A 23270-nucleotide genomic window follows, 5' to 3' on the forward strand; every position below is an offset into this window, starting at 1 on the left:
AGATGGTCTTACCGCACACAGTGGTCCCGCGTACTTATTCAGATTCAGAGTAAGAATCACACAGTGCCATCTCTAGTTGAAGGTACAGTCAGCTGTTTTTTGAGTTTATTTAAAAGAAAAGAAATGCTGTACTCATAAATATTCCTCGGTCAGTGTGTAATTATGTTTTCTTGGTTTGTGGAAGTCCCCATGTTGGTCGCCACCTTGAAAACAGTGGCTTAGATGAACTGTTCTGCCTATTCCCTTTTTATGTGTTTGTCTAGAGACTGACCACATGGAGTACACCAAAGGTGCAGGAAAAGAGAAGGCGTAGGCATTTGCATGCTGTGGAGACAAATGTTACTGAAAAAATAAAAAGAATTTATTTATTTTTGTTCTTGTCCTATGCGCACAGAGATTTCTCCAAATCCTCTGAATCTTTTCATGATATTATGTACTATGACAAAAAAAAGTGTTTTTTATACCCAGTTATGTTACTGACTTACTGCCAATTAACTGTTTCTTTTGGTACCACTTAGTTTCCCTGCCTTTTGTTGCCCCAGTCCTACGATCATATTCATGAAATATTAAACATATGTTTGTTTTAGGCTTTTGCAAAGGAAGGAGTCTTATATCAATAATTAACAATTTGCATTTGGGTATTATTAACATATTATTAACATAATCCTGTGTCAAGAATATAAAAAAAAATGTTAAAAATCTGCAATCAAAGCCAAAGGAATCAAATTTGGGCTATGAATTTGTGAAGCACATTTTTAAAAACCTGTATACAAAAGAGAGCACTGGCTGGTGGAAAATATGAGTTTCCATATGAATTAAAATAGTGAAAGTTACACTTAAGATAGATCCGCCTGCAATATTTTGGTGATCTGCTTTGAGGTTCACAGTTTTTATAGAGCGAGCTGCAATAGCCCAAAACGGACAGTGAAAGCAGATGCCTTTTAAGATGCTTTTCAAAGACACTGATTAGAAAAAGTTGGACTGGATGAAGCTATTCAAGACCAAACCTGCTCTCGGGGAGCTGCCTCACAGTTGGTCGTCTTGAGGCAGACGCAGAAACTTGGCAGTCCGCTCAGGAGCAAACGTGGTCTTGTACGCAGTGATGAAGAGGCCTTGCAGAGGGCAGGACTTTCCAGAGTAAAGAAAAAGCAGCACAGCATTGTTGAGACTAAGTTTGAGTTGGTGGCCAGACATCCAACTGGAGATGTCAGCAGGCCTAATGGAGATGCGTGCCTCAACCTGAGTGTCAAAGAAAAGAATAGCTGTGGAAGCTGATATAAACTGTAATGCAGATCAACTCCACATAAGGTGGGACACCTGTTGGAGCAGCTGAAGCAAGTTGTCATCAACGTCTTTACAGAGGGAGGTGAAAAATGGACAAAGGGTTACATAAAACACGGAGAATTTAGTGTGTTGTCTCAACCTGGCAATGGCAACTTTCTGTGGTGATTTCATGAGGCTTCGTTCAAGCTATAAAATCTAAAATGCAAAACGAATGTGTAAGACTGGGCTGTGCTCAGACTCGTGTGAAAGGAGAATGCGCATAATAGAAGGAAAAAAAGACAGCGATGAAAGCCAATGCAATGGAACACATAGCCTATACTGTGTCAAAAACCTTTTTTGTTCTTCTTGGTTTTAGAGGGATAGCAGACTGGAGCGAGGAGCAAGTTTGACTCTATATTTGCTGGGTGTGGCTGCAGACATGAAGCAATGCGTGTGAAAACTATCACTGGACTGGACAAAATTCCTCAAATATGGACAGTGTAAATATCCACCGGACATATATCAAGAGGAATAACAGTGACTTTTTTATTTTTTGAGGGGATGAGCGAAAGAAATTACATTTCTTTAATATTTATAACTACTGGAGAGAATGGTTCGTCTGATTATCGTTTGGAACTGTTCTGTGTCACCATGTTTAAACAAAGGAGGAGCAGGTGTACTGGTTTCAAAGATGAAAAAAAGACATGTTATTTATATTATTCAGACTTTAAACAAACATATAAACGTCTTCATCCTCCCGGTTTTTTCTGGGCTGACTCTGTCGTTATAGTGTCGCTGCATGCTGAAGGTCCGCGGCTTAAAGTGCATTTTTAAACTCAAGATTTTTATTGTATCGCGAGAGCAGGGCACGGAAGGGGGGAGTTTGGGGAAAGTTGAGCTGAGCAGGGATGAGGAAAGACCTCAGCTGGAAAGGAGAGACGCAGTGAGTTTTACCATTCTCATCCTCTGGAATGCATCAGCTAACTTATCTGTGCACAATTCACGCACAATTGGATGCGCTCGGGCAGACTTCAAAAGTTGCATCTATTTATAGCCTAGGAGCCTAAGCGACGGTTTTCAGTGGCTTTTTTTTTCTTTTCCACAGTTTGCTCCTACACGTTTTTTTGTTTTTTTGTTTTTATTGTTTTTGTTTTGTTTTGTTTTTACCTGCAAGTCAAAGTGCAGACAGTCCTCTGTCGAGTCCCAAGCGAATCTCCTATTCGGGAGACAAGGTAAGGAATTGGCTGGTGATACATTTTTTTTATTTTTTTTTTGCATGCTTTTGCAAACCTATCACCACCAACCCAGTGACAACAGCAGAGTGTTTTTTATTTGGTTTTTTGCCCACGATTTCTTGCAGTCTCCACTGTCTCCTTTCAAAATGTTTTTTCCCCTCCTGCATTTATTGTTGTGCAGCTTTGACTCCAGACAGGAGAGGTCGACGGGGCTGGGAAACTACATAAGGTGATTTTTCTTCACTGAAGTCGTACACTTGAGAGTGGAAATGACAGAAATTAAGCGTGGAGGACGGCTGCTGCAGTTGGCCGTGACTGTGGCTTTACTGTCGCTCTGTGCCGAGGCTAAAGACGCAGCAGAGGTGGCAGATACCGAAATCACTGAGTTGGCGACGAAGCAGACCGACACCAGAGCCAGTAGGGCCAAGAGGAGGGGAGGGACGGACGTCCTCAGAGGGTAATGTGGTTCTAATAATCCGGCAAAGTCAGTTTTGGAAATCTTTTCTTTTCTTTTCTTTTAAACTTGGAGCAGGTGTCTGTCCTCACATGTTAATTGGTGTGTGTGTGTGTGTGTGTGATTTTGTGTATTTTTAAAAAGGCAGACTGGGACCCATGAGTGACATTGTCTGTGATGGGAAGTTTGGAGAAAAGGTTTAGTAATTAAATACTGGCAAGAATATCACATTCCTGCTGACTGCAATAATAAATTACATCCAAACAAAGGAGGCCATTGGCCGTGTGGCTGTGGCAGAGAGAGAGAGAGAGGGGGAGAGAGAAAGAAAGAGAGTAACAGCCTAATCCTCTTTCTAGCCAAAAACACCACACCCCAGTTGTGGATAAATCACATCTGCAGCTGTACACAGTGGGTCACTGCTGGAGAGGTTTTGTGTGTGTGTGTGTGTGTGTGTGTGTGTGTGTGTGTGTGTGTGTGTGTGTGTGTGTGTGTGTGAGAAAGAGAGAGCGACAGAAAGGAAAGACAGACAGGAGGAAACCAATGCAGAAAAGAAAGAACGTTTGTGTTCAGTGATGACAGCAAACAGCTGATGAAGGTCACACAACTCAATGAGCATTCTCCACAGGCATTTTTATTTGACATGCTTTAAGTTAATCTATCTGAACATCTGGGTTCAGTGCAGGAAGTGCATACAGGCTGCATACTGTGTCATGCAGACTTACCACTGTTTCCAACATCCAAATGGCTTCAATTGTCTGGTTTCAGTTACAGTGTACATTATGTATATACTGACCCCTTGGTCAATGTATGCAAAGTGATTATAAGTTCACATATGTCGACCTGCTCAACATCTGTAGGTGGGAGGACGGACTAGGTGTTCACTTTCATGTCAGATAAAACATTTTTGTGTACAGGTGCAGTAAATTTCTTATAGTGGCTGTGCTCACATCATAGCATATTCCAGTGGTTCCCTACATTGTTTTACACACGAACACCAGACAGCTTTATTCGATACTTAAAAAGTTAAGAAATGAAAGAATTAGTTCTGTCATTTGTGCAAGGGAACATCAGATCCATGTGAAAAAAGCTTGGGAACCACAGGCACACACAAGAACTTTCTAAGTAAAAGCAATGGACAGCTTGTGGGGTTTTTTTTGAGGACTGTTAGGATATGATTCAGGCAGTTCCTTTGTACATACAAAAGATTGTGATTAGGATTGTCATTTACTTCTACAGTAATACATGGCTTATTACTGGCACATGGTGACAAAGAATTTGGTATTAAGTGAGAAACGGGGTGACAATGAGAAGTCGAGATGAAGGTGGGTTGCAAAGCAGCTTGCAGCTTGCAGATGTGCAGCTACTGTTTCTGGGCTAAAGAAGCATAAATAGTTCACTCTGTGTGGTTTTTACCAAGTGAAAGTCTACAAACTATGTTGAGCCTTGTGTATAGGTGCAGTGGACTTTCAGATCAGCTCATCAGGTGATCAGCAGGGATTACAGGTTATGTTTACTTTGTGGCTCACCTGATCTATCACTATGCCTGATTGTTAGTATTTTTGGGAGGGTCTCAGTGTTTGTGTATTTAACAAAATATGGATGCTGTGCTTGGACAACACAGACAGATCCCAACTACCATTCTATTAAAGTGTCCATGAGCAGTGTGCCATTATTCCTGCCACCTGTTTTAAAAGCTTCAAGAAACAGACCATCAGTTTCAATAATATGTAGACGAGTAAGTAATATAGAGTAATTAGTGTTTGGTGTGCCAAATTTCAAGCCCACTTGGACAGATCTTCGATATATATCTTAATTAAAGGACTTGTCTTGAAAATACTTGAGTTTTTTTGACATGGATCATCACTTTTTGATCGTCTGCAGCCCAAATGTGTGCGGCTCAAGAAACAACGCCTACTGCTGCCCAGGTTGGAAGACTCTGACTGGAGGAAATCAGTGCATTGTTCGTGAGTATCACCTCTATTAGTCTACTTGCACTTCTCATTGTCAATTTTAAATCAATTTTTGCCATAAATTTCAGTTTTTATTTATTTTATCCAAAATTTATTTGGTCTATTTCTCTGGCTGTGGTTACTTCAGGTATACTTTGTCATTAATTGTATTGACTCCACATTTTGCTCTGTCAAACTTCACCTGCCTTCACTCACTTAGTAGACAAGAGAGTCTGAGAAGCTGTGTGATTGCAGCGCTGGCTGGATGCCGGTCGCAGCTCTAATGACATTGTTTAGCAGTGGGGTTCATGGAGTAGGGTTCATTGGCTGGACTCTACCTGATGGGAGCTGGGGGGGAAGTGGACCATGCCAACAAAAGTCTGTGGGAAAGAGAACAACAGAGCAACACAGACGACACCAACTGAAAACACATAACATTTATGGTAACAAAACTCACAGAAGAAAATAGCTCAGCAACGTTGCCAAGTCAGCTTCTACAAGTAAAGCACGATCAGGGCAAAAAGAAAGATTTGGCCTTCTTTGGACTGTGGTCTGTGTTTGAAATATTACAGAAGAGAGTTTAGCATGAGGTTAAGATCAGCGCTTTAGCTGCAACAACTGATATTCTAACCTGAAATTCAAAACCGGCAGCGGACAGGCTAACAAGCAGCAGACCCACAACATCAGAATTTCTCGAACGCAAAATAAAGTCAAGTCCTGGCGCCATGACGTGAGCGTTGCTTTGTTATTTGGCCTTGTATTTTCTTTGACCGAGTATCATTTTCTCATTTGCAGCCATCTGCCGGAGTTCATGTGGAGATGGTTTCTGCTCCAGACCCAATATGTGCACCTGCCCCAATGGTCAGATCGCACCATCCTGTGGATCCAAGTCAGGTCATTCACTCACCTCCATTTTCATATACTTTCTTCTGAATCAGCTCCATTGAAGTGTTATTAGTTTTGTAATATATAATGTGGGTGGCTGGAATGGGAGTGGGGCAATAGACAAAGATAATTATGATTTATGCAAATAGGAGTAATGGATGACAGAAAATATGCCATCTTATATAAATTTTCTTTTATTACAGAAATTGCAATCGAATTGATTTTTTGGCACTTAAAAAAAAATCACAGTTGTTTTTCTCTCCTTATCATGAGTAATGGGCACCAGCTTATGTGTACTAGCATATGAGATAGCAGGGCAAAGAACCTGAACGCATCCCTTTTAACTGCCTAAGACTGAAGCAACTGATATATGTTGCAATCACATCCTTGATACTAGCGGCCGGTCCTGTGGGTTTTGTGAACGGGTGTGTGTAAGTGTCGACTGGGAGTGTGTATGCTTTGGAAGATGTCCACCATCAACATCTTCTCTATGTCGCTCCCTTGCAGCTCACCGCACTTCAACCTGGTGTGCTCATCTGTTTACACACCATAAATTTTTTTAGGAAATATCTAGAAGCATAACGTTTAAGAAACATGGTTCAGTGTCAGTTTTGTTGATGTCGTAAATATAATCTGCAGCATGTGTTTGGATACACTGAACTGAACCCTAACGCTGGTCTGTGTTCATGTGTGTGTATCTTTGTCTTGTTCTTCCCACAGTCCAGCACTGTAACATTCGGTGTATGAATGGGGGATCATGTGCAGAGGACCAGTGCTTGTGTCAGAAGGGCTATGTGGGAAACCACTGTGGACAACGTAAGGCTCATAATAAAACGCATTACTCTGAATAACTTCATCATTATCTGCCTCCTTTTTAATTCTATTTCTTAGAGTTTCTGTTTTACCCTCAAGCTTGTAATAGTGCTATTTAGTAAAACTTAGCGTCAATAACATTGAGGCCCTCTAGAAGCAAGTCTGGCAACTCTTATTTGGGTGGAAAAAAGAGCTAATGAATGCAAGAACAGAATTTATTGTCTAATTAAAACACTGTGTATAGTCATGTGAAAAAGCCTTACTGCTTTCAAGGGAAATCAGAGAATAAGTAGCACTCAGGTGCTGCTAATCAAATGAACCTGATTAACTGATCATCAGCAAGTGTGAGCACTGTGGAAGCAGAGGTTTTGGCAGATTTCTGTTCTGAGCGTTGAGATGTGTGTTAACACAGCGCCACAATCGTCCCAAGACTGGACAGACAAGCTAATCACAAGGTCAGAGAACAGCACAGAGGTTGAAAGGTTGAAAATTTGCATCTTAACAAATCAAAGGAATTCTGGAATAATGTTTTTTGTGCAAGTGCGACCAGAATGGAGAGGTTTGGCCGTAATTTACAGCGCCACATTTGGTGAAAACCAAACACTTAACACCAACTGTGAAGCATGGTAGAGGAGAGGTGATGATTTGGGCTTGTGTTGTGACCTGGGTGCCTTGCAGCCATTAAGCTGACCATGAACTCTGAATATCAAAGTATTCTAGAGTCAAATGAGAGGCCATCTCTCTGACAGCTAAAGCATCATTATTCTGACAGTATACAGCATTGAATGTGCAATAAAATGGCTTAAAAAGAAAACACTTGAGGTGCTGCAGTGACCCAGTTAGAGTCTAGACCAGCGGTCCCCAACCTTTTTTGCGCCACTGACCGGTTTATGTCCGGCAATATTTTCACGGACTGGCCTTGAAGATTTCGCAGATAAATACAACAAAATAAACCAAAAAAAAGAAGATTTATTCATAACACATGGGAAAAGACCCAGGGAAACCGAGTTAACGATAAAAACGATAAAAAAGTAACTATTTTAAAACGATAAAAACCCTGAAAAACCATGAATTTCACAGCCGAGCCTCAACTCTCATGGCTCGGTACCAAACGACTCATGGACTGGTACCGGTCAGTGGCCCGGGGGGTTGGGGACCGCTGGTCTAGATATCAGCCTCCTTAAAATATTGCTGCAGGACCTTAAGAGAGCAAAGTATAATCAGATGCCTGGAAACCTCAATGAACTGAAGCAAACACTGTAAAGAAGAATGGGTCAGAAATTCTACACAACAATGTGAGAAACTAATAATATCATACAGCTTATTTGGTATTAAATCATGAGTTATGAGTCCTGTGAAAATATTCTTTTTCACATGACTGTGCTTACTAAATTTCACTATAGAAAAGGATCACTGTGTGTAGGTTGGGTGTCTTTTTCCCATGGTTTTAAAGCTAAGAGCATGTGCCTAAACTTTTGATGCTCATTTCTTGCTCCACCTAACCACAACTAGTGACATCATTGTGTTACTGAATTCCTTCACTTTGCATCAGTTATATTTGGTGACACCCTACAAAAACAAAATCCTGGCCCCGTCTACACAGCGGTGTCCTCCTGTTGTGACATTGTCGATTTCTCTCTCTTCTCCAGCGGTATGTGAAAATGGCTGTCTCAATGGAGGAAGGTGCGTGGCTCCCAACAGATGTGTATGCACGTACGGCTTCACCGGAGCTCAGTGCGAGCGAGGTAATGAGCGCCACACCGCATTACTCCGAATTTTCCTCCTTCACTTTACATGAAACTGTTCCTGTGCTCTACATTCACTTCTCACTGCTGCTGAAGTAGTTTTTAAAGGCACACGTGCTGCTTCTTTAAAAACGTGACTTGATATTGAGTGGTGGTTGTGTTTTTTTTGTTTTTTTTTTGACTGAAGGCAATTCCTGCTTAGTCATGCCATCGGCTCCAGGAATGTGGTTTGTTGTGGAACATTTGCATTTTAAGCTCAAGCTCAGAAATTACCATTATTTTCCACATCTGCTCTGAAACAACGCTTTGGGGAATGTAATGTCTTTCTAAATGTGAGCTGTTTGTTAACTGAAGACCTCCCAACCTCCTGTGGTTGCTCTCTGGCACATGTGAGCAAAGTCTCCAAAGTATACAAGCACACGCAAACCAAGGGCAGCCTGCAATGTGTTTGAACAAAAATGTGAGCATTTTTTCAGTGTACGTGTTTTGTGCTTGTGCTGACGACCTTTAGAGGTCAAAATGGTGACCTACTAAAACTAATATTTGGATTAGAAGCCGAGATCCTAACTATGCTTGGGAGGCCTGTCAATTAAGTCCAACTGAAGATGTGCCTATTGGTTTACTTTAGTATGTTCATTAGCCTGTATCTAATAACTTATCTGGCTGCTCAACACTTGTCTGCTGGGTTTCTGCTCTTTGCTGCGGAGTCTTTGGAGTGTTTGTGAGATTTTGCAGGAATGTAAATTAAGCCTTTTTTTCAACAAATTAACTTGTCAATAGTCATATTTTTCAAGAAACACAAAAAAGCACAAGGAAAAAACATGTTTTGTCTTATATAATTATTTCTGACAAAATAATTATGCACTGGGAGGGAAGGGGGCCATAACTTTTTTAACTGTTTGATTCGCCATGTAAGGTGATGAGAATTCAAGGAGATGATACATTTTTAAATGAGTGAAACAGGTATACTTGTGTATTTCGGGCAACTACTTAGAGACCACCCTCCAATTTCAGTCAGGTTCTTAACATAGTGTAATATACTGTATGGAGTTATCCATTGATGCCATTGCCAGTTCATGTTTAGCCAAAATCTAAGATGATGAAAGCCAGAACAAATCAATAAAAGTGATGATTTTGTAGTGATGAGTATAAATAGTGGAAAAATAAAAAATAATTCATCTCTACATCTTTTCTTTGATAATATGCATCTTTTTCTGTGTGTTATTGTTAGCTTCAACTGTTGTCAGCACTTTGAAGATGTCCGTTTAGGATATGAATGAAACAGCTCAGAATTACAAGCTAGCTAACTGTATTTCACTGAATTAAAATGTATTTTCAACTTTTAAGGGTAATGTGGGATGATATTTTTCCTCTATTTGATTGACTTTTTAGTGAGAAATAGTGGATAGAAAATAAATAGAAATCCATAAATTTGCTTTTTGGCTATTCTTCTGGTATTTTGTTCGGCCCAGTCTGGGAACTGATTGGCTATCATCTGATGATAGAGCCTTAAATAGTATTTCTGGGCTTCTGGTCTAGCCAGGCAGATATCTGACCCGAAACCTTCTTCAGGTAACTTTTTTTACACTCACTAGCTACTTTGTTTGGTACACCTATTCAGCTGCCCAATTATGCTATCTAGTATGCCAATCACATGGCAGGAACTTAATGTATTTAAGCATGTAGACATGGTCAAGATGACCTGCTGAAGTTCAAACTGAGCATCAGAATGGGGAAGAAATGTGATTTACAGTGGGGCAAAAAAGTATTTAGTCAGCCACCGATTGTGCAAGTTCCCCCACCTAAAATGATGACAGAGGTCAGTAATTTGCACCAGAGGTACACTTCAACTGTGAGAGACAGAATGTGAAAAAAAAAATCCATGAATCCACATGGTAGGATTTGTAAAGAATTTATTCGTAAATCAGGGTGGAAAATAAGTATTTGGTCAATAACAAAAATACAACTCAATACTTTGTAACATAACCTTTGTTGGCAATAACAGAGGTCAAACGTTTACTATAGGTCTTTACCAGGTTTGCACACACAGTAGCTGGTATTTTGGCCCATTCCTCCATGCAGATCTTCTCGAGAGCAGTGATGTTTTGGGGCTGTCGCCGAGCAACACGGACTTTCAACTCCCGCCACAGATTTTCTATGGGGTTGAGGTCTGGAGACTGGCTAGGCCACTCCAGGACTTTCAAATGCTCCTTACAGAGCCACTCCTTTGTTGCCCGGGCGGTGTGTTGTGGATCATTGTCATGTTGGAAGACCCAGCCTCGTTTCATCTTCAAAGTTCTCACTGATGGAAGGAGGTTTTGGCTCAAAATCTCACGATACATGGCCCCATTCATTCTGTCCTTAACACGGATCAGTCGTCCTGTCCCCTTGGCAGAAAAACAGCCCCATAGCATGATGTTTCCACCCCCATGCTTCACAGTAGGTATGGTGTTCTTGGGATGCAACTCAGTATTCTTCGTCCTCCAAACACGACGAGTTGAGTTTATACCAAAAAGTTCTACTTTGGTTTCATCTGACCACATGACATTCTCCCAATCCTCTGCTGTATCATCCATGTGCTCTCTGGCAAACTTCAGACGGGCCTGGACATGCACTGGCTTCAGCAGCGGAACACGTCTGGCACTGCGGGATTTGATTCCCTGCCGTTGTAGTGTGTTACTGATGGTGACCTTTGTTACTTTGGTCCCAGCTCTCTGCAGGTCATTCACCAGGTCCCCCCGTGTGGTTCTGGGATCTTTGCTCACCGTTCTCATGATCATTTTGACCCCACGGGATGAGATCTTGCGTGGAGCCCCAGATCGAGGGATATTATCAGTGGTCTTGTATGTCTTCCATTTTCTGATGATTGCTCCCACAGTTGATTTTTTTCACACCAAGCTGCTTGCCTATTGTAGATTCACTCTTCCCAGTCTGGTGCAGGTCTACAATACTTTTCCTGGTGTCCTTCGAAAGCTCTTTGGTCTTGGCCATGGCGGAGTTTGGAGTCTGACTGTTTGAGGCTGTGGACAGGTGTCTTTTATACAGATGATGAGTTCAAACAGGTGCCATTCATACAGGTAACGAGTGGGGGACAGAAAAGCTTCTTACAGAAGACGTTACAGGTCTGTGAGAGCCAGAGATTTTCCTTGTTTGAGGTGACCAAATACTTATTTTCCACCCTAATTTACGAATAAATTCTTTACAAATCCTACCATGTGAATTCATGGATTTTTTTTTTCACATTCTGTCTCTCACAGTTGAAGTGTACCTCTGGTGCAAATTACTGACCTCTGTCATCATTTTAGGTAAATGGTAAATGGCCTGTATTTATATAGCGCTTTACTAGTCCCTAAGGACCCCAAAGCGCTTTACATATCCAGTCATCCACCCATTCACACACTGGTGATGGCAGCTACATTGTAGCCACAGCCACCCTGGGGCGCACTGACAGAGGCGAGGCTGCCGGACACTGGCGCCACTGGGCCCTCTGACCACCACCAGTAGGCAACGGGTGAAGTGTCTTGCCCAAGGACACAACGACCGAGACTGTCCAAGCCGGGGCTCGAACCGGCAACCTTCCGATTACATTGAGCCACGATCGCCCAGGTGGGGGAACTTGCACAATCGGTGGCTGACTAAATACTTTTTTGCCCCACTGTAAGTGGCTTTGTCATGTGGCATGCATCAGAAACTACTGATCTACTGTGATTTTCCTGCAAAACCCTCTCTAGTGTTTACAGAGAATGGTCCAAAAAAGAAAAAAGGTCCAGTGACTGGCAGTTCTCTGGGTAAAATGTCTTGTTGATATCAGAGGTCAAAGGAGAATAGCCAGACTGCTTTGAGCTGTCAGGAAGGCAACAGTATGGGTATGCAGAAGAGCATTTTTGAATGCACAACATGTTGAACCTTGAAGCAAATGGACTACAGTAGCAGACGGCCACACCAGGTGTCATTGTTTAAAACTTTGCACTAAAAATCCAGGTAGTTATGAAGGCAAACGAGGCTCCAGTCCAATACTAGCAAGGTGTACCTAATGAAGTGGCCAGTGAATGTATATTTATAGAGATTAGGTCATAATTAAGTGAAGCAGAGAAAGTTGGCTGATGCATTCAGTGGCATTTTTGGTTAAGCTACTTTCCCTGGAATTTCCTTGGCTATAATCCATTACCTCCCAAGAGAAAGACATTGTGCTCTCACATAAATACAAACAGATGCATAAAGTACATGTATACATACACCCCACAGGGTTTTCTTAATGTAGTTTACAGAACTGCGTCCCATTATGGCTCTATCTTATCGCATTAGCAAGAACACAAGCTTTCCACACACGTCATGTGACCAGAAGTCACTAAACTCAGGAGTTCGAGGTTTTCACGGCTGTAGCGTTATCATGACGTTGTCATGGCTCAGCATGAACATACTGAGCTGTGTGTGCTAAACTGGCTGGCGATCTGCTGACCAGTCGTCCCACCACCAGGCACAGCTGACTGCAGTGGAAATGCAGTCTGGTACATGAACGTGTTCTTTGTTCGTTGCAAATATGATTAAGGTTGGAATGTGGAATTGGTGATTGCATGCAGGGCTCCGTGCTCCGGCTGTAGAGTCATTTAACTGTGGAGCAATAAAGTCGAGCTTTCAGTATGACACCATTGAGACGGTGGGGAAAGACTGGCCTGAAATGGTGCTACACGTGAGTTACACAGTCAACAAGTCAGCAGCCAGAGCACAACAGGGAAGTGGGTCAATCAGCTGAGGGGCTCTCTTAGCATCTCACTGACACCCCCAAGTGTGTATGTCTGTGTGTGTTTGAGTTCAATTTGTTAGTCCGGGGAGGATGAAGAAATCTGCTGACATGCCATTAGGGAAGGCCCCACCCAAATATTAAGACCCATAACACGTGCAATGAAACACACACATGCACAAATCTCACAAACATATGCAAATTACACACACATAAAAGCATGTAAGGTGTATGTAATGAACACCATCTGCAAGGGAAAAACTTAGGAAGGGTGGATATGGAGAAGGTGTGCAGATATCTTTGTGTATGTGTTCCTGGAGTTAATCTAGGAAACTCTTTTACCCACTTCCCGTCGTGCTTTCCCTCGTTTCTTTTCTCGATTATGCTGTTATTGTGCATAAACTCGCCGGGCACTGAAGGAGCATTTCTATTGTGTTCTAAAAGTAACCAAACCTCAAAACAAACACTAAAGAGCTAACGAATCAGAGTCAACGCAAAGTCTTGAAGCTAAGATACTTCTTTACTGAAGGAGCTAAAGCAGCTACTCACCACGTTTTTCCAAACTGGGGCAAAAACAAGAGTAACATTTTGCAAGTTTTGCTGTGTTTTTGAGATCATCGCTGGCTGGAGTGGGGATGAGGAGTTGGGACATGGGCAGAATTTTTAAGTGTGTGCATGTGTGCGTGAGCGTGTTTGTGTGTGAGCACGTGCGATTACTCCCAGATGTACAGGACATGGGTGGATCCCCCAGCTGTATGCAGTTCACAGAGAGACAGTAAGATGACGGATGAAATGACACCATTTTCACCCTACAGCTGTCTGCCTCTCCCTGTTTACCTCAGCTGACTGTTTAAGTGCAGTGCTTGGATCTACTTTATCTTGTGCTCAGATCTTTTGCCTTAACACTCACTCACTCTCCTCAGCTAAGAGCTGTAATAAGCAGATATCAAGTTAGATTGTGTACTTAGAGCATTGTGAATAAGACATAACAACCTTTTTTTTTTTGATGAAAAGAGAAACCTGAGTTCTCTTTATACAGCCTGTTGCACTCACTCAGCCTGGGCTCCATGTGAAAACTTTCCATAGCTCCTCAAACTGCTTTGCCTACATAGAGATTTTCGCTTTGTTATTTTAGATGAGGCACATAGTGTTAGATAGAAAATAAGGCTCACAGTTAGTTAAAACAGAACATTCTTGATTAGTAGATCCCTTAAGTAACTTAGGCAAAATTTCTGTGTTAAGAAAATAGAGTGAAAGCAGGAAATACTGGAGAAAATTCCTCCTGAATATATCTTTTTTAAAGCAATCTTTGGCTTTCTAGTCTAGATTTTCACAAAAACAAAATCATTCCACTCCTGTCAGCACTGGCTCTTTGATCACTTGCAAAATTATAACCATTTCCTTCTGTTGGAGATTTCATAGTTCATGCTTTTCCCCCTCTCACCTCGATTATTGCAGTTCTTTTTGTGTAGTCAAGCCTTATCTCTCCTGCAGTTTGGAGACCATATCAGCCCTGTGCTGGGCTCTCGTCACTGGCTACCAGTGAAGTATAAAAATTGGTTTTATGATTTCTTCTTTTGTTTTTAAAGCTGTGGCACCTATTGATACACCGCGATTTAATTGATATCAATAGTGATCCTGTTTATCAATACTGATACTTATGAATACTTGTATTGATAACATGCAACATAGGCAACATAGCTGTGATTTTAATAACATCATATGGCTGGTTTTGCAACTCTTGATACAAACCGAGTTAAGCACAACTTTCAAGGTGACTAGAGAAGATGATAACATTTGAAGACATTGAAGCGTCAGCAATTTTTGAAGTGTGATAAACAACTTTATTGCTTGACGAGCACACTTCGGCTAGTGGTCTTCATCGAGGTCATCATGTTCTCACTCTTGATGAGTTAGCAAGCTAATGTCAAGCAGGTATTGAGGTTTCTTGCGTGGCGCAATGTACACATTGCTTGAGAGTTGTGTGTTTGAGTATTTGTGTTTGTAGACATATCCGTCAATTCTGATCAAGCTACAACAGCAGCAGTATACTAGCAACCAAAGTAACGAAAAATAGCTTTTTGCCAACTGGTGCAGAAATACTGATTTTCCCCTCACGACCATTGATTGCCAGATGGTTGCAGACTGGTCTCTAGATCAGTGTGACCAGGGCCTTATTCAACTGATTCTACATTGTTACCATGATTGTCCATTTTATAGCAATTCACACTTGTTAGCTTTTGGCTCCTGACCATACAATACTTTAACAATGCAAAAGAATCTAACTTGACTAGTTGTGTTTTTTCCTGCTTGGTATTGTTTACCAGTTGTGGACAGGTTGGTCTTGACTAAGCTAAAGCTTTAGAAGTGAAGCCTGATTAATTATTACTGCCTTTGTTACTTATTGAAGTTCAAGCTCTGGCTGCCGGGCTGAAGTCTGCATACCTTTAGCTCTACCATCACTCTGGGTTCTTTGCTAGCTTTGTGTTAGCATGCTGTCTTTGCAGATGCTTGCAAAGAGCTGATGTTGAGTTAGCAGCAGTGGAGTTGTTTTTGTCCTGGACTTTTCTACTTTACCATCACATTCTTGTCCTTCTGTGCAATAAAGAAAATAAAGGTTATGTACACATCTCCACTCCTCAGAAGTTACAGTCTGCTCAACCATTTTCCTCCTCCAACATATTTTAACAATGACTGCAAATGCTGAAATTTTTTAGTTTCACAAATCCGACCCACATTAGAACTGGCGAGCTCTGCTAGAGCAAGCAAGCTGCACAGCTTCGCATTTACAGAATCTCATATTTGCAAGTGTCTTGTTAGGTTGCTGGTGTAACTTGTTTTCCACTGCTATCTATCTGCAGGCTAGCTGCTTTTTTCAATAAAAATGTTATGAAGAGACATTTATTCCAATCAGATGTGATCGCTTGACTGGCAGCTTCATTATTAGAGGATAACTTGTAAAACATGAATTATGTTAGAAGGGTAGAATATTATAGATGAATTGATTGGCTTTAATACTGACAAGCTTTTCTGCTACCTACTTATTTCGATATTTCGTTATTTCTGCTGTGCCTAGCCAATCAACTGCTGGAAGTGCTTTAATTTACTACTCACATGGGTGAGTTTAGACCCGTTTTTTATCAGAGCACCCCTAAAAAAAATATTAATAGTATTAATAACTTTTCCCCCTAACTTTTCCATTGATGACAGTACAGGATAGGATGAAAACAGGTTTTATGTCCAGTATTGTTGATGTCATGATGTTACAGTGCGCTCACACAGAGGTGTTGCTGCTTCAACAGCGTGGCTTGTCATTAATCGCTTAATAAGACTTTCATTGCTGCGGCAGAAAGAAGACGAAGATGACACAAATCAATGATGCAGATTTAAAACACACTTTAACTGGAATATAGCAAAAGTTCAAACTCTTCTCATAATTGCATTGTTATGCATATAAAGTGCCTATTTTGTTTAAATTGTTCTCTAAATAGTGTTAATATTAGCTAACGTAGAGTAAAACATATTTGGAGTTGCCAGCCGAGGAGCTGATATATTTTATTACTTTTGTTTGCTAAAAAATGTTCATTCCTGTTCTGATCGAATTGGGCTTCAGTGTTTGTTTACAGTACAACTCCAGATCCAGGTGACAGCAAGTTAAAATGATCTTACCTGTCTATGTCCAGCAAAAGCCTGTATTCAGTTTTAATATTGCTATAAACTGATAGTGATCCGTTTATGTCTTTTATTCACTGTAATGTTTAGCTTTTGGGTGATAGTACAAAGAGTGACAGAGGAGTATAGAGAGGGAAAAAAGGGAGAGAGCAAAATGAAAACAGCAAAGAGAGAGAGCAAAAAGAAACAAGAGTAAATGTAGACAAATTCACCCAAAATTATAAAGCTGTAGCTTCTGTTTGCCTAGCTAGTTGAGTGAAGAGGATGGACAGGAAGAACGAGGGAACAAATCGTGAAGTTAGCTGGGGAAAAAAAAGTTATTTTTCTCAAAGTAGTTTTTCATGTACTTCATGGATGCTATGCATGTTTTGCAGTAGGACACTTAAAAAACGCCACTGGACATTGTAAACAGAGCGTATTGATATGAATGGTAGCATTTTACAGGACTCATACCACTGTAAACATGGCATGAACAGGATGGTTGCCACTACACTGATGTGACAGACTATAACACTCTTCTGCTATGCTGATTCGGCATAATAAAGGAAGGGTTTGTGTGAACTGGTAAAAGAACTTTGTTACCAATTTGCTTCATGTACAGGTCTGGGGTGATTTTCCAGTGTCTGTACTGAATATTGCTACTTTATGTGACTGATGATTTGGTGGGCTGCTTCTATGTGATTAAAACACTGCATGTTTTGTGTATGTTTCTCATCTTGTCTCCTTTGGCACAAATGGTTCCTTATCTTCTTTAACTAAAGGCTCCACCCTAAAATAGTTTGCATTTGAAGGTAACACTGTAATGTGTATCTAAGTAAATTTAGGTTTGTAAATGTGAAAAGGGTTGATTACATTTGTAAACAGCATGTTGCATTAATAATAATTACTAGGAACTGCTGACATTATGATTGGGAGCTGAGCCCCCCTAAACTTTTGAACCTAGAATCACCCCTGCTGTACAACATATGTAAGTTATTTCTTTTTCATTATATAGTATTTTTTGCAAAAAGGTGAAGTCGTGTTACAATGTGTGCTTGGATTTGTTTTGCTAAGGGTCCCATGAATGTACTACAGCATGAAAAATTAAACCAATGAAGAGGTAGAGCCCTCGTTTGCCTTTCAGATTGCATCTAAGGTGTAGGCTGCCTCTCACATCCTATGAGCAATCAGGGAGCAACATTCAGCACAAATTTAAATTAATTAAACTGGGAATTAACACAAAAGTGGCAAAACATGGGAGTGTCGCACTGGGTTGTGTTTAGCCTGCAGTCTGATTGTTGACTTTTTGGTAACTTTCAGGTTATTATTGTTCAAGAAAGAGACATTATCCTGGAGTGTCTCATGGAGGTTTTCCAAAATAGAAATACTCAAGTAAAGTACAAGTATCTTCAAACTGGGCTTGAGTAAATGCACTGCGCTACTTTCAGCTGCTTGTTGGAGGGAGAAGTAGACAAAGAATCAAAAGCATTTGGTCTCCAATTGAGCCTGAGCAGGAGGGGAGTGAGAAAGAGAGATGACCCAGTTCTGTTTCACACAGTACTGGTGCCAGAGGCAGAGAGACGGTGGAGGCTGGGGTGCACGTGACGGGACTGGGCTGGGCCCCGGTCCACATGGGAAACTCACAATGTCTCGTTTGTTTTAAACGACTGCGCTGCTGGAACTGGTCTCCCTTTTTCCTTACTGTCTGTTGTCTGCTGTGAAATGTGGAAATGATTTTTGTCTTTGGCTCATGTCCAGATTCTTTTGGGAAAGATGTATCCCCCTCCTACCCTTTTCTTCTGTGCCCCTATCTCTGTTCCATCTTCATCTTCCAGGCCTTCACCTGATAAGAGTAAATGATTGTGTAAACTCCTTGGGACTTGTAAGGAGAGAGTGGAAAAAAGAGGGGTTAGATAAAGCAAGCAGTCGGCTCTAGGGAATCTGATTTGAAGGGAAGGAGAGATGAATAGTCTTGATGGAGGGACTTTCTTTACACTCTGTTATTTATTATTAGCCTTTTAGTTTTAATTCTAGGCTGTAGTAGCTAGTGTGGAAATCACCTACTGTGTTCCACAGACACACCCTTGCCAGCCAGCCAGCCTCCGGTGGCTTTAGGGATGATGATCTATACCCTAGATTGTGGATTATTAAGAAAATCGCAAAAGGTAGCAAACTGCTGATGGTAAATGTGACATTTTACAGAATAGCAGTAGCATCGGTAACTAATGAGCCGGTGATCATATAATAGAAGCAACAGACTGAATTTTCTTGTCCTTGCTTGTGTCCGTTGCTCTCCATAGCCGCCCACACAACTTTAAAAGGTTTTCCAGACCTCTTCCCTATCTCTTGTTTCTTTCTTTCTTTCACTCACTCACATACACACACACACTCACACAGACACGCGCACACATACACACACTCACAGAGACACGCGCACACATACACACACTCACGAACAGTGCACCTGAGAGCCAGACCAATTAAAATGCCAGGAAAATACAATGCATGCTTTATGGAGTGCGTTACCGTCTGCTCTGCAGGCCCTTTATCACTTATAATCTAAGTGTGTTGTAGATGTCATGTGAGATTACATTGAGTTTGAGCGTTTGTGTATGCCAGACAGCCATTCGCTCACTCACTCAGGATAATGTTCATATTCTGTGATTTTAAGCTCCAGCTTCAACCTTTTTCTTTGGCCTAATCTTACAACCTGTCTTTTTGCTTTGGGTTTAAAAAACATCACCCTTTTACCTCTGCAGACTATCGCACCGGGCCGTGCTTTGCCTCAGTAAATAACCAGATGTGTCAAGGACAGCTCACGGGCATTGTGTGCACAAAGACTCTGTGCTGCGCCACAGTGGGACGGGCGTGGGGTCACCCCTGTGAGATGTGCCCAGCCCAGCCTCACCCCTGTCGAAGAGGGTTCATACCAAACCACCGCACCGGGGCATGCCAAGGTAAAGTCTATTCCTCTGTGTCTCTGCCTCCCAGTCTGTTTTCCTATCTTTCTTTTTCTCTGTTACTCTCCCTCTACCCTCTGCGTTCTTTGAGTAGTGTGCTGCTGCTGCCATCTTTTCCTTTAACTCCTTCTCCCTCCTTGTCTGCTTTCACCCCCCTCCCTCTGTCACCCTCTGAGCTCTGCCCACCATCCCTTTTCCAGAGGATTAGCTCTAATTGGGTTAAATTGGGGTGGGTGGCAGTGCCTCCCACATGTGTATGGAATGCCCGCAGACGCCCGCTGCGGCGGGACTGTCAGAGTCAGTAACACGGGTCAGTGGCGGTGCCACGTGGGAGAGCTCATTTCTGGTAAGACGGCCCTGTGTCTGCCTGCTCCAGACCCAACAACATCAGAACCTCCGCAGGGGAGGCGGACCTGAGCCAGGACCCAGAGGAACATGGAGTACTCTGAGACAGCATCAGGTCACAGCCTCCTGTAGGTTTCCAGCCTGAGACCTTCGTTTTAGTCTGTCACATTCATTAAATGAATTTCATTTAATCATCAGCATCACTGACAAAGTAACAGATTAGAAAGCTGCACAAACCTGATGGTCCGGGTCACCTCACAAATGGCGTCATCATGACCCTCCTTTCAAGCAACATCTTTATGTACATTAGTCTTCATGTGCGTGTGATCATAAATGTATCGAACCTGATGCTTTACAGTCAGCCTTTTTTTTTTCTATATTCACTTCATTCCTGTTTTTTTTACCAGTTTGGTTGCAGTTTTTTTTCATTCTGCTGGAGAAATTCCTCTCCCCCTGTTTCTTTTCGTTTGTCATACTGTTGATCTCAGGAAAGTCAGAGAGAGACTGTAAAAACAGACCCATGTACATCCAAGGCTGTTCACATTTGTGCGTTAAACTCAGTCAGCATGTGTATTAACTTCCTGCTCCTCTTCTAAGTTTATTTTACCACAATAATGTCTGTGTTAGAGTATTAATTCTGTGATATGCATGTACAGATGTGGATGAGTGCCAGGCCATCCCTGGCATCTGTCAAGGCGGAAATTGTATCAACACTGTTGGATCGTTTGAATGTAAATGCCCCGCTGGGCACAAGTTCAACGAGATCTCGCAGAAATGTGAAGGTAAGCAACAGTGAAGCCATGAACTGTCTGGTTTTCGGTGTCAGCTTGAATGACAGAGTAGACTTTCGGATATTTTTTAAATCCGTAAAAGTTGAGACAGTTAAAAGCCACATCCGCCAAGATGTGGTTAACTTCACCTCAGTCGTGGTAGTCTGATTATTACTTTGTAAGGAAAGACCACACATAAGCCACATTTTTGCCCTTCCCTTGAAAAAAGCCTAATTAAAGCAAAGCAGCGCTCTGGTTTCTCTCAGTAACCCCATGTAACACTCAATTTTGATGTTTGAAAGAAATGCTGATGAATTTTGAAAAGAATTTTCCCCCTTCTATACAAATGTTAAAGCTAGACTATGTAAGTTGCTGCTCCAGACTAACTAAGTCTGGTATGGACATTAGATTTGGGAGGCTAATATTGTGTTCATTTTATTGAAATACTCATCATTAACTTACGTCTCTTCTTTACAATACTTCTGTTTTATTGCTTTGAATGTTTCACCTTATTAAAATTCGTTATTAGCATTAATTATTGCTGTCAGTTGTAATCAACATGGTTGATCTGCACCATGAATCCTAATTAGACTCAGTTTCAGGATTACTTGATAAAAACACGTTTTTCTCCCTCTGCTGTGGGACTCACATGGATTTTAATGCTTTTGCTGGAAAAGTTTTACTACTCGTCCACAAATATAGGCCTAAATCGATCCTGCGAAATGTATTGTCTGTTAGGCGTGTATGTAATAATTTCAAGGCCTAAGCTCAGAGAAAGGTAAAGGTAATCGGGCACTTCTTTACTTTATGTGTGCTATTTTAATGCCCAGAAATAATTACTGGAAAACTTCTGCAATTTGTAAGAAATATTTCAAATGTGTCGAAGTCACAGCGCTATTCCTGCAGACTTTTGTGCTCCATGGTGTGCGTTTGGTGTTTAATGGTGCTAACAGAAGAGGTACGGAGGTCCCTGGATTTGATATCCTGTGACAATGCCTCATTTCCGTTGTTCCTGCCAACGCATGCTCTAGTTTTGGAGAAATTCACGTTTCAAGATAGTTTTCACTTTCCTCTCCTCTCCTCTTTCGCAGATCTGGACGAGTGCTCAAACATTCCAGGTATTTGTGGTGTGGGTGAATGCTCTAATACTGTCGGCAGCTACTTCTGCAAATGTCCCCAGGGCTTTTATACCTCAGTGGATGGATCCAGGTGTATAGGTGAGTCCACCTGTCCGCTTTTCCACTCCAAAGAGCTGCAAGTTTCATTGCGTGTGATTTGCTTGTGTTCATAGTTGCAGTCATTATTAGGCATGACAAAATAGGAGACAAAGCAAAAGATGCTGCTTCATTCTCTTTCCTTTTTCCACTCTATTTTGGTTCTTCTTGGCACTGAAAGCAGAGAAAGGAAGCTCTCCAAAGTTCCAGCTGGTAGAATTTAGGTCAATAGTCACTTGTTGAGTTAAACTCTCTTCAAGCTGTGGCGAGCACGTGATGAGAGAAGTAAAATGAAGTCTTATTTCCAGGTGACTTTCTACACAGCTGGAAAACGCTAAATCTATGTGCGTCTTCGTAAAGAAAACTCCTGTATGCTTCCTAGTTAAGCTCATTTTCGCCCTAAAACCAGAGCAGGAAAAAAATTAGGTCAGAGCAGCCTCTTGCACATACACGTGCATACAGCACACACGCACAAACATATGCAACCATGCAGTCACATTACTCCCCCCCAGGAGAGCGTGTTCCTGAGGAAGGAATGTCTGTGTGTTTCGTTTCCAGAAAACTTTTGCCCAAAACATTTTCGTCTGTTTCTCATGCAGTCACACTTCTCGCCCGACCCCCTTAAGACCTCGTGGTTGCTTGCGAGCAGTTCTGTGCCTGACATCTTGTCGAACTGGAGCAAGCGAGCTGTAGTTTAGGCTGTCATTTTCTCCACATGAAATCTGCCCCGGATGGTCTGGGTGTGAAACAAAACATGATATATTTATGTTAATGCGCAACTTGAGTGTGAGTCATGCTGGCACACAGTGCCAAAAACTGCAGGATGAAGGAAGGGTTCATATAAATAGGAAATGAGGACTATTGGAAGTGGCTTCCACCTTCCAAATGATGGAAAATCTGAAGCAAAAACAACAATTTTTTTTCTGATTGTACTCTTGCCAATTTGCTCAACACGCAGACAGCACATGCCATATTCCATGCGGCGCGGTTAGTTTAACCGACTTCCTGCTGTGTCGTTTCCCACAGATGCTCGTGGTGGGTATTGCTACGCCAGCCTGCTGAACGGGCGCTGCGCCAACCAAAATTCACAGCTGTTGACCAAAATGCAGTGTTGCTGTGATAGTGGACGCTGCTGGTCTGATGGGTCCACCCCTGAAATGTGCCCCATTCGTGGAACAGGTGCAGTCATTCACATGGCTTAAGTATTGTGATCTTTGTGGCATTGTTATTTAATTATACTCAAAA

The 23270-nt window shown here is 41.7% G+C and overlaps 1 protein-coding gene across 2 annotated transcripts in view; it reads left to right on the forward strand.

Annotated features, from left to right (window-relative positions):
• The first annotated feature begins 2143 nt into the window (after positions 1-2143).
• The window catches only part of fbn1 (fibrillin 1), a 64196-nt gene continuing 43069 nt past the window's right edge, over positions 2144-23270 (forward strand). Inside the window, exons 1-10 of one of the 2 annotated variants that reach the window (XM_026163582.2) lie at positions 2144-2495; positions 2680-2955; positions 4834-4916; positions 5697-5795; positions 6507-6602; positions 8249-8344; positions 19496-19693; positions 20698-20823; positions 21903-22028; positions 23052-23204. In XM_026163582.2, coding sequence (XP_026019367.1) covers positions 2768-2955; positions 4834-4916; positions 5697-5795; positions 6507-6602; positions 8249-8344; positions 19496-19693; positions 20698-20823; positions 21903-22028; positions 23052-23204 — 1165 coding nt within the window. In that variant the 5' untranslated portion in view covers positions 2144-2495; positions 2680-2767. Of the gene's footprint in view, positions 2496-2679; positions 2956-4833; positions 4917-5696; positions 5796-6506; positions 6603-8248; positions 8345-19495; positions 19694-19937; positions 20170-20697; positions 20824-21902; positions 22029-23051; positions 23205-23270 lie in introns of those variants that run through there. The other variant, XM_026163585.2, reaches the window with a different exon arrangement.

Source organism: Astatotilapia calliptera, chromosome 1 (assembly GCF_964374335.1).
Source record: "Astatotilapia calliptera chromosome 1, fAstCal68.1, whole genome shotgun sequence".
NCBI classification, from domain to species: Eukaryota; Metazoa; Chordata; class Actinopteri; order Cichliformes; family Cichlidae; genus Astatotilapia; species Astatotilapia calliptera.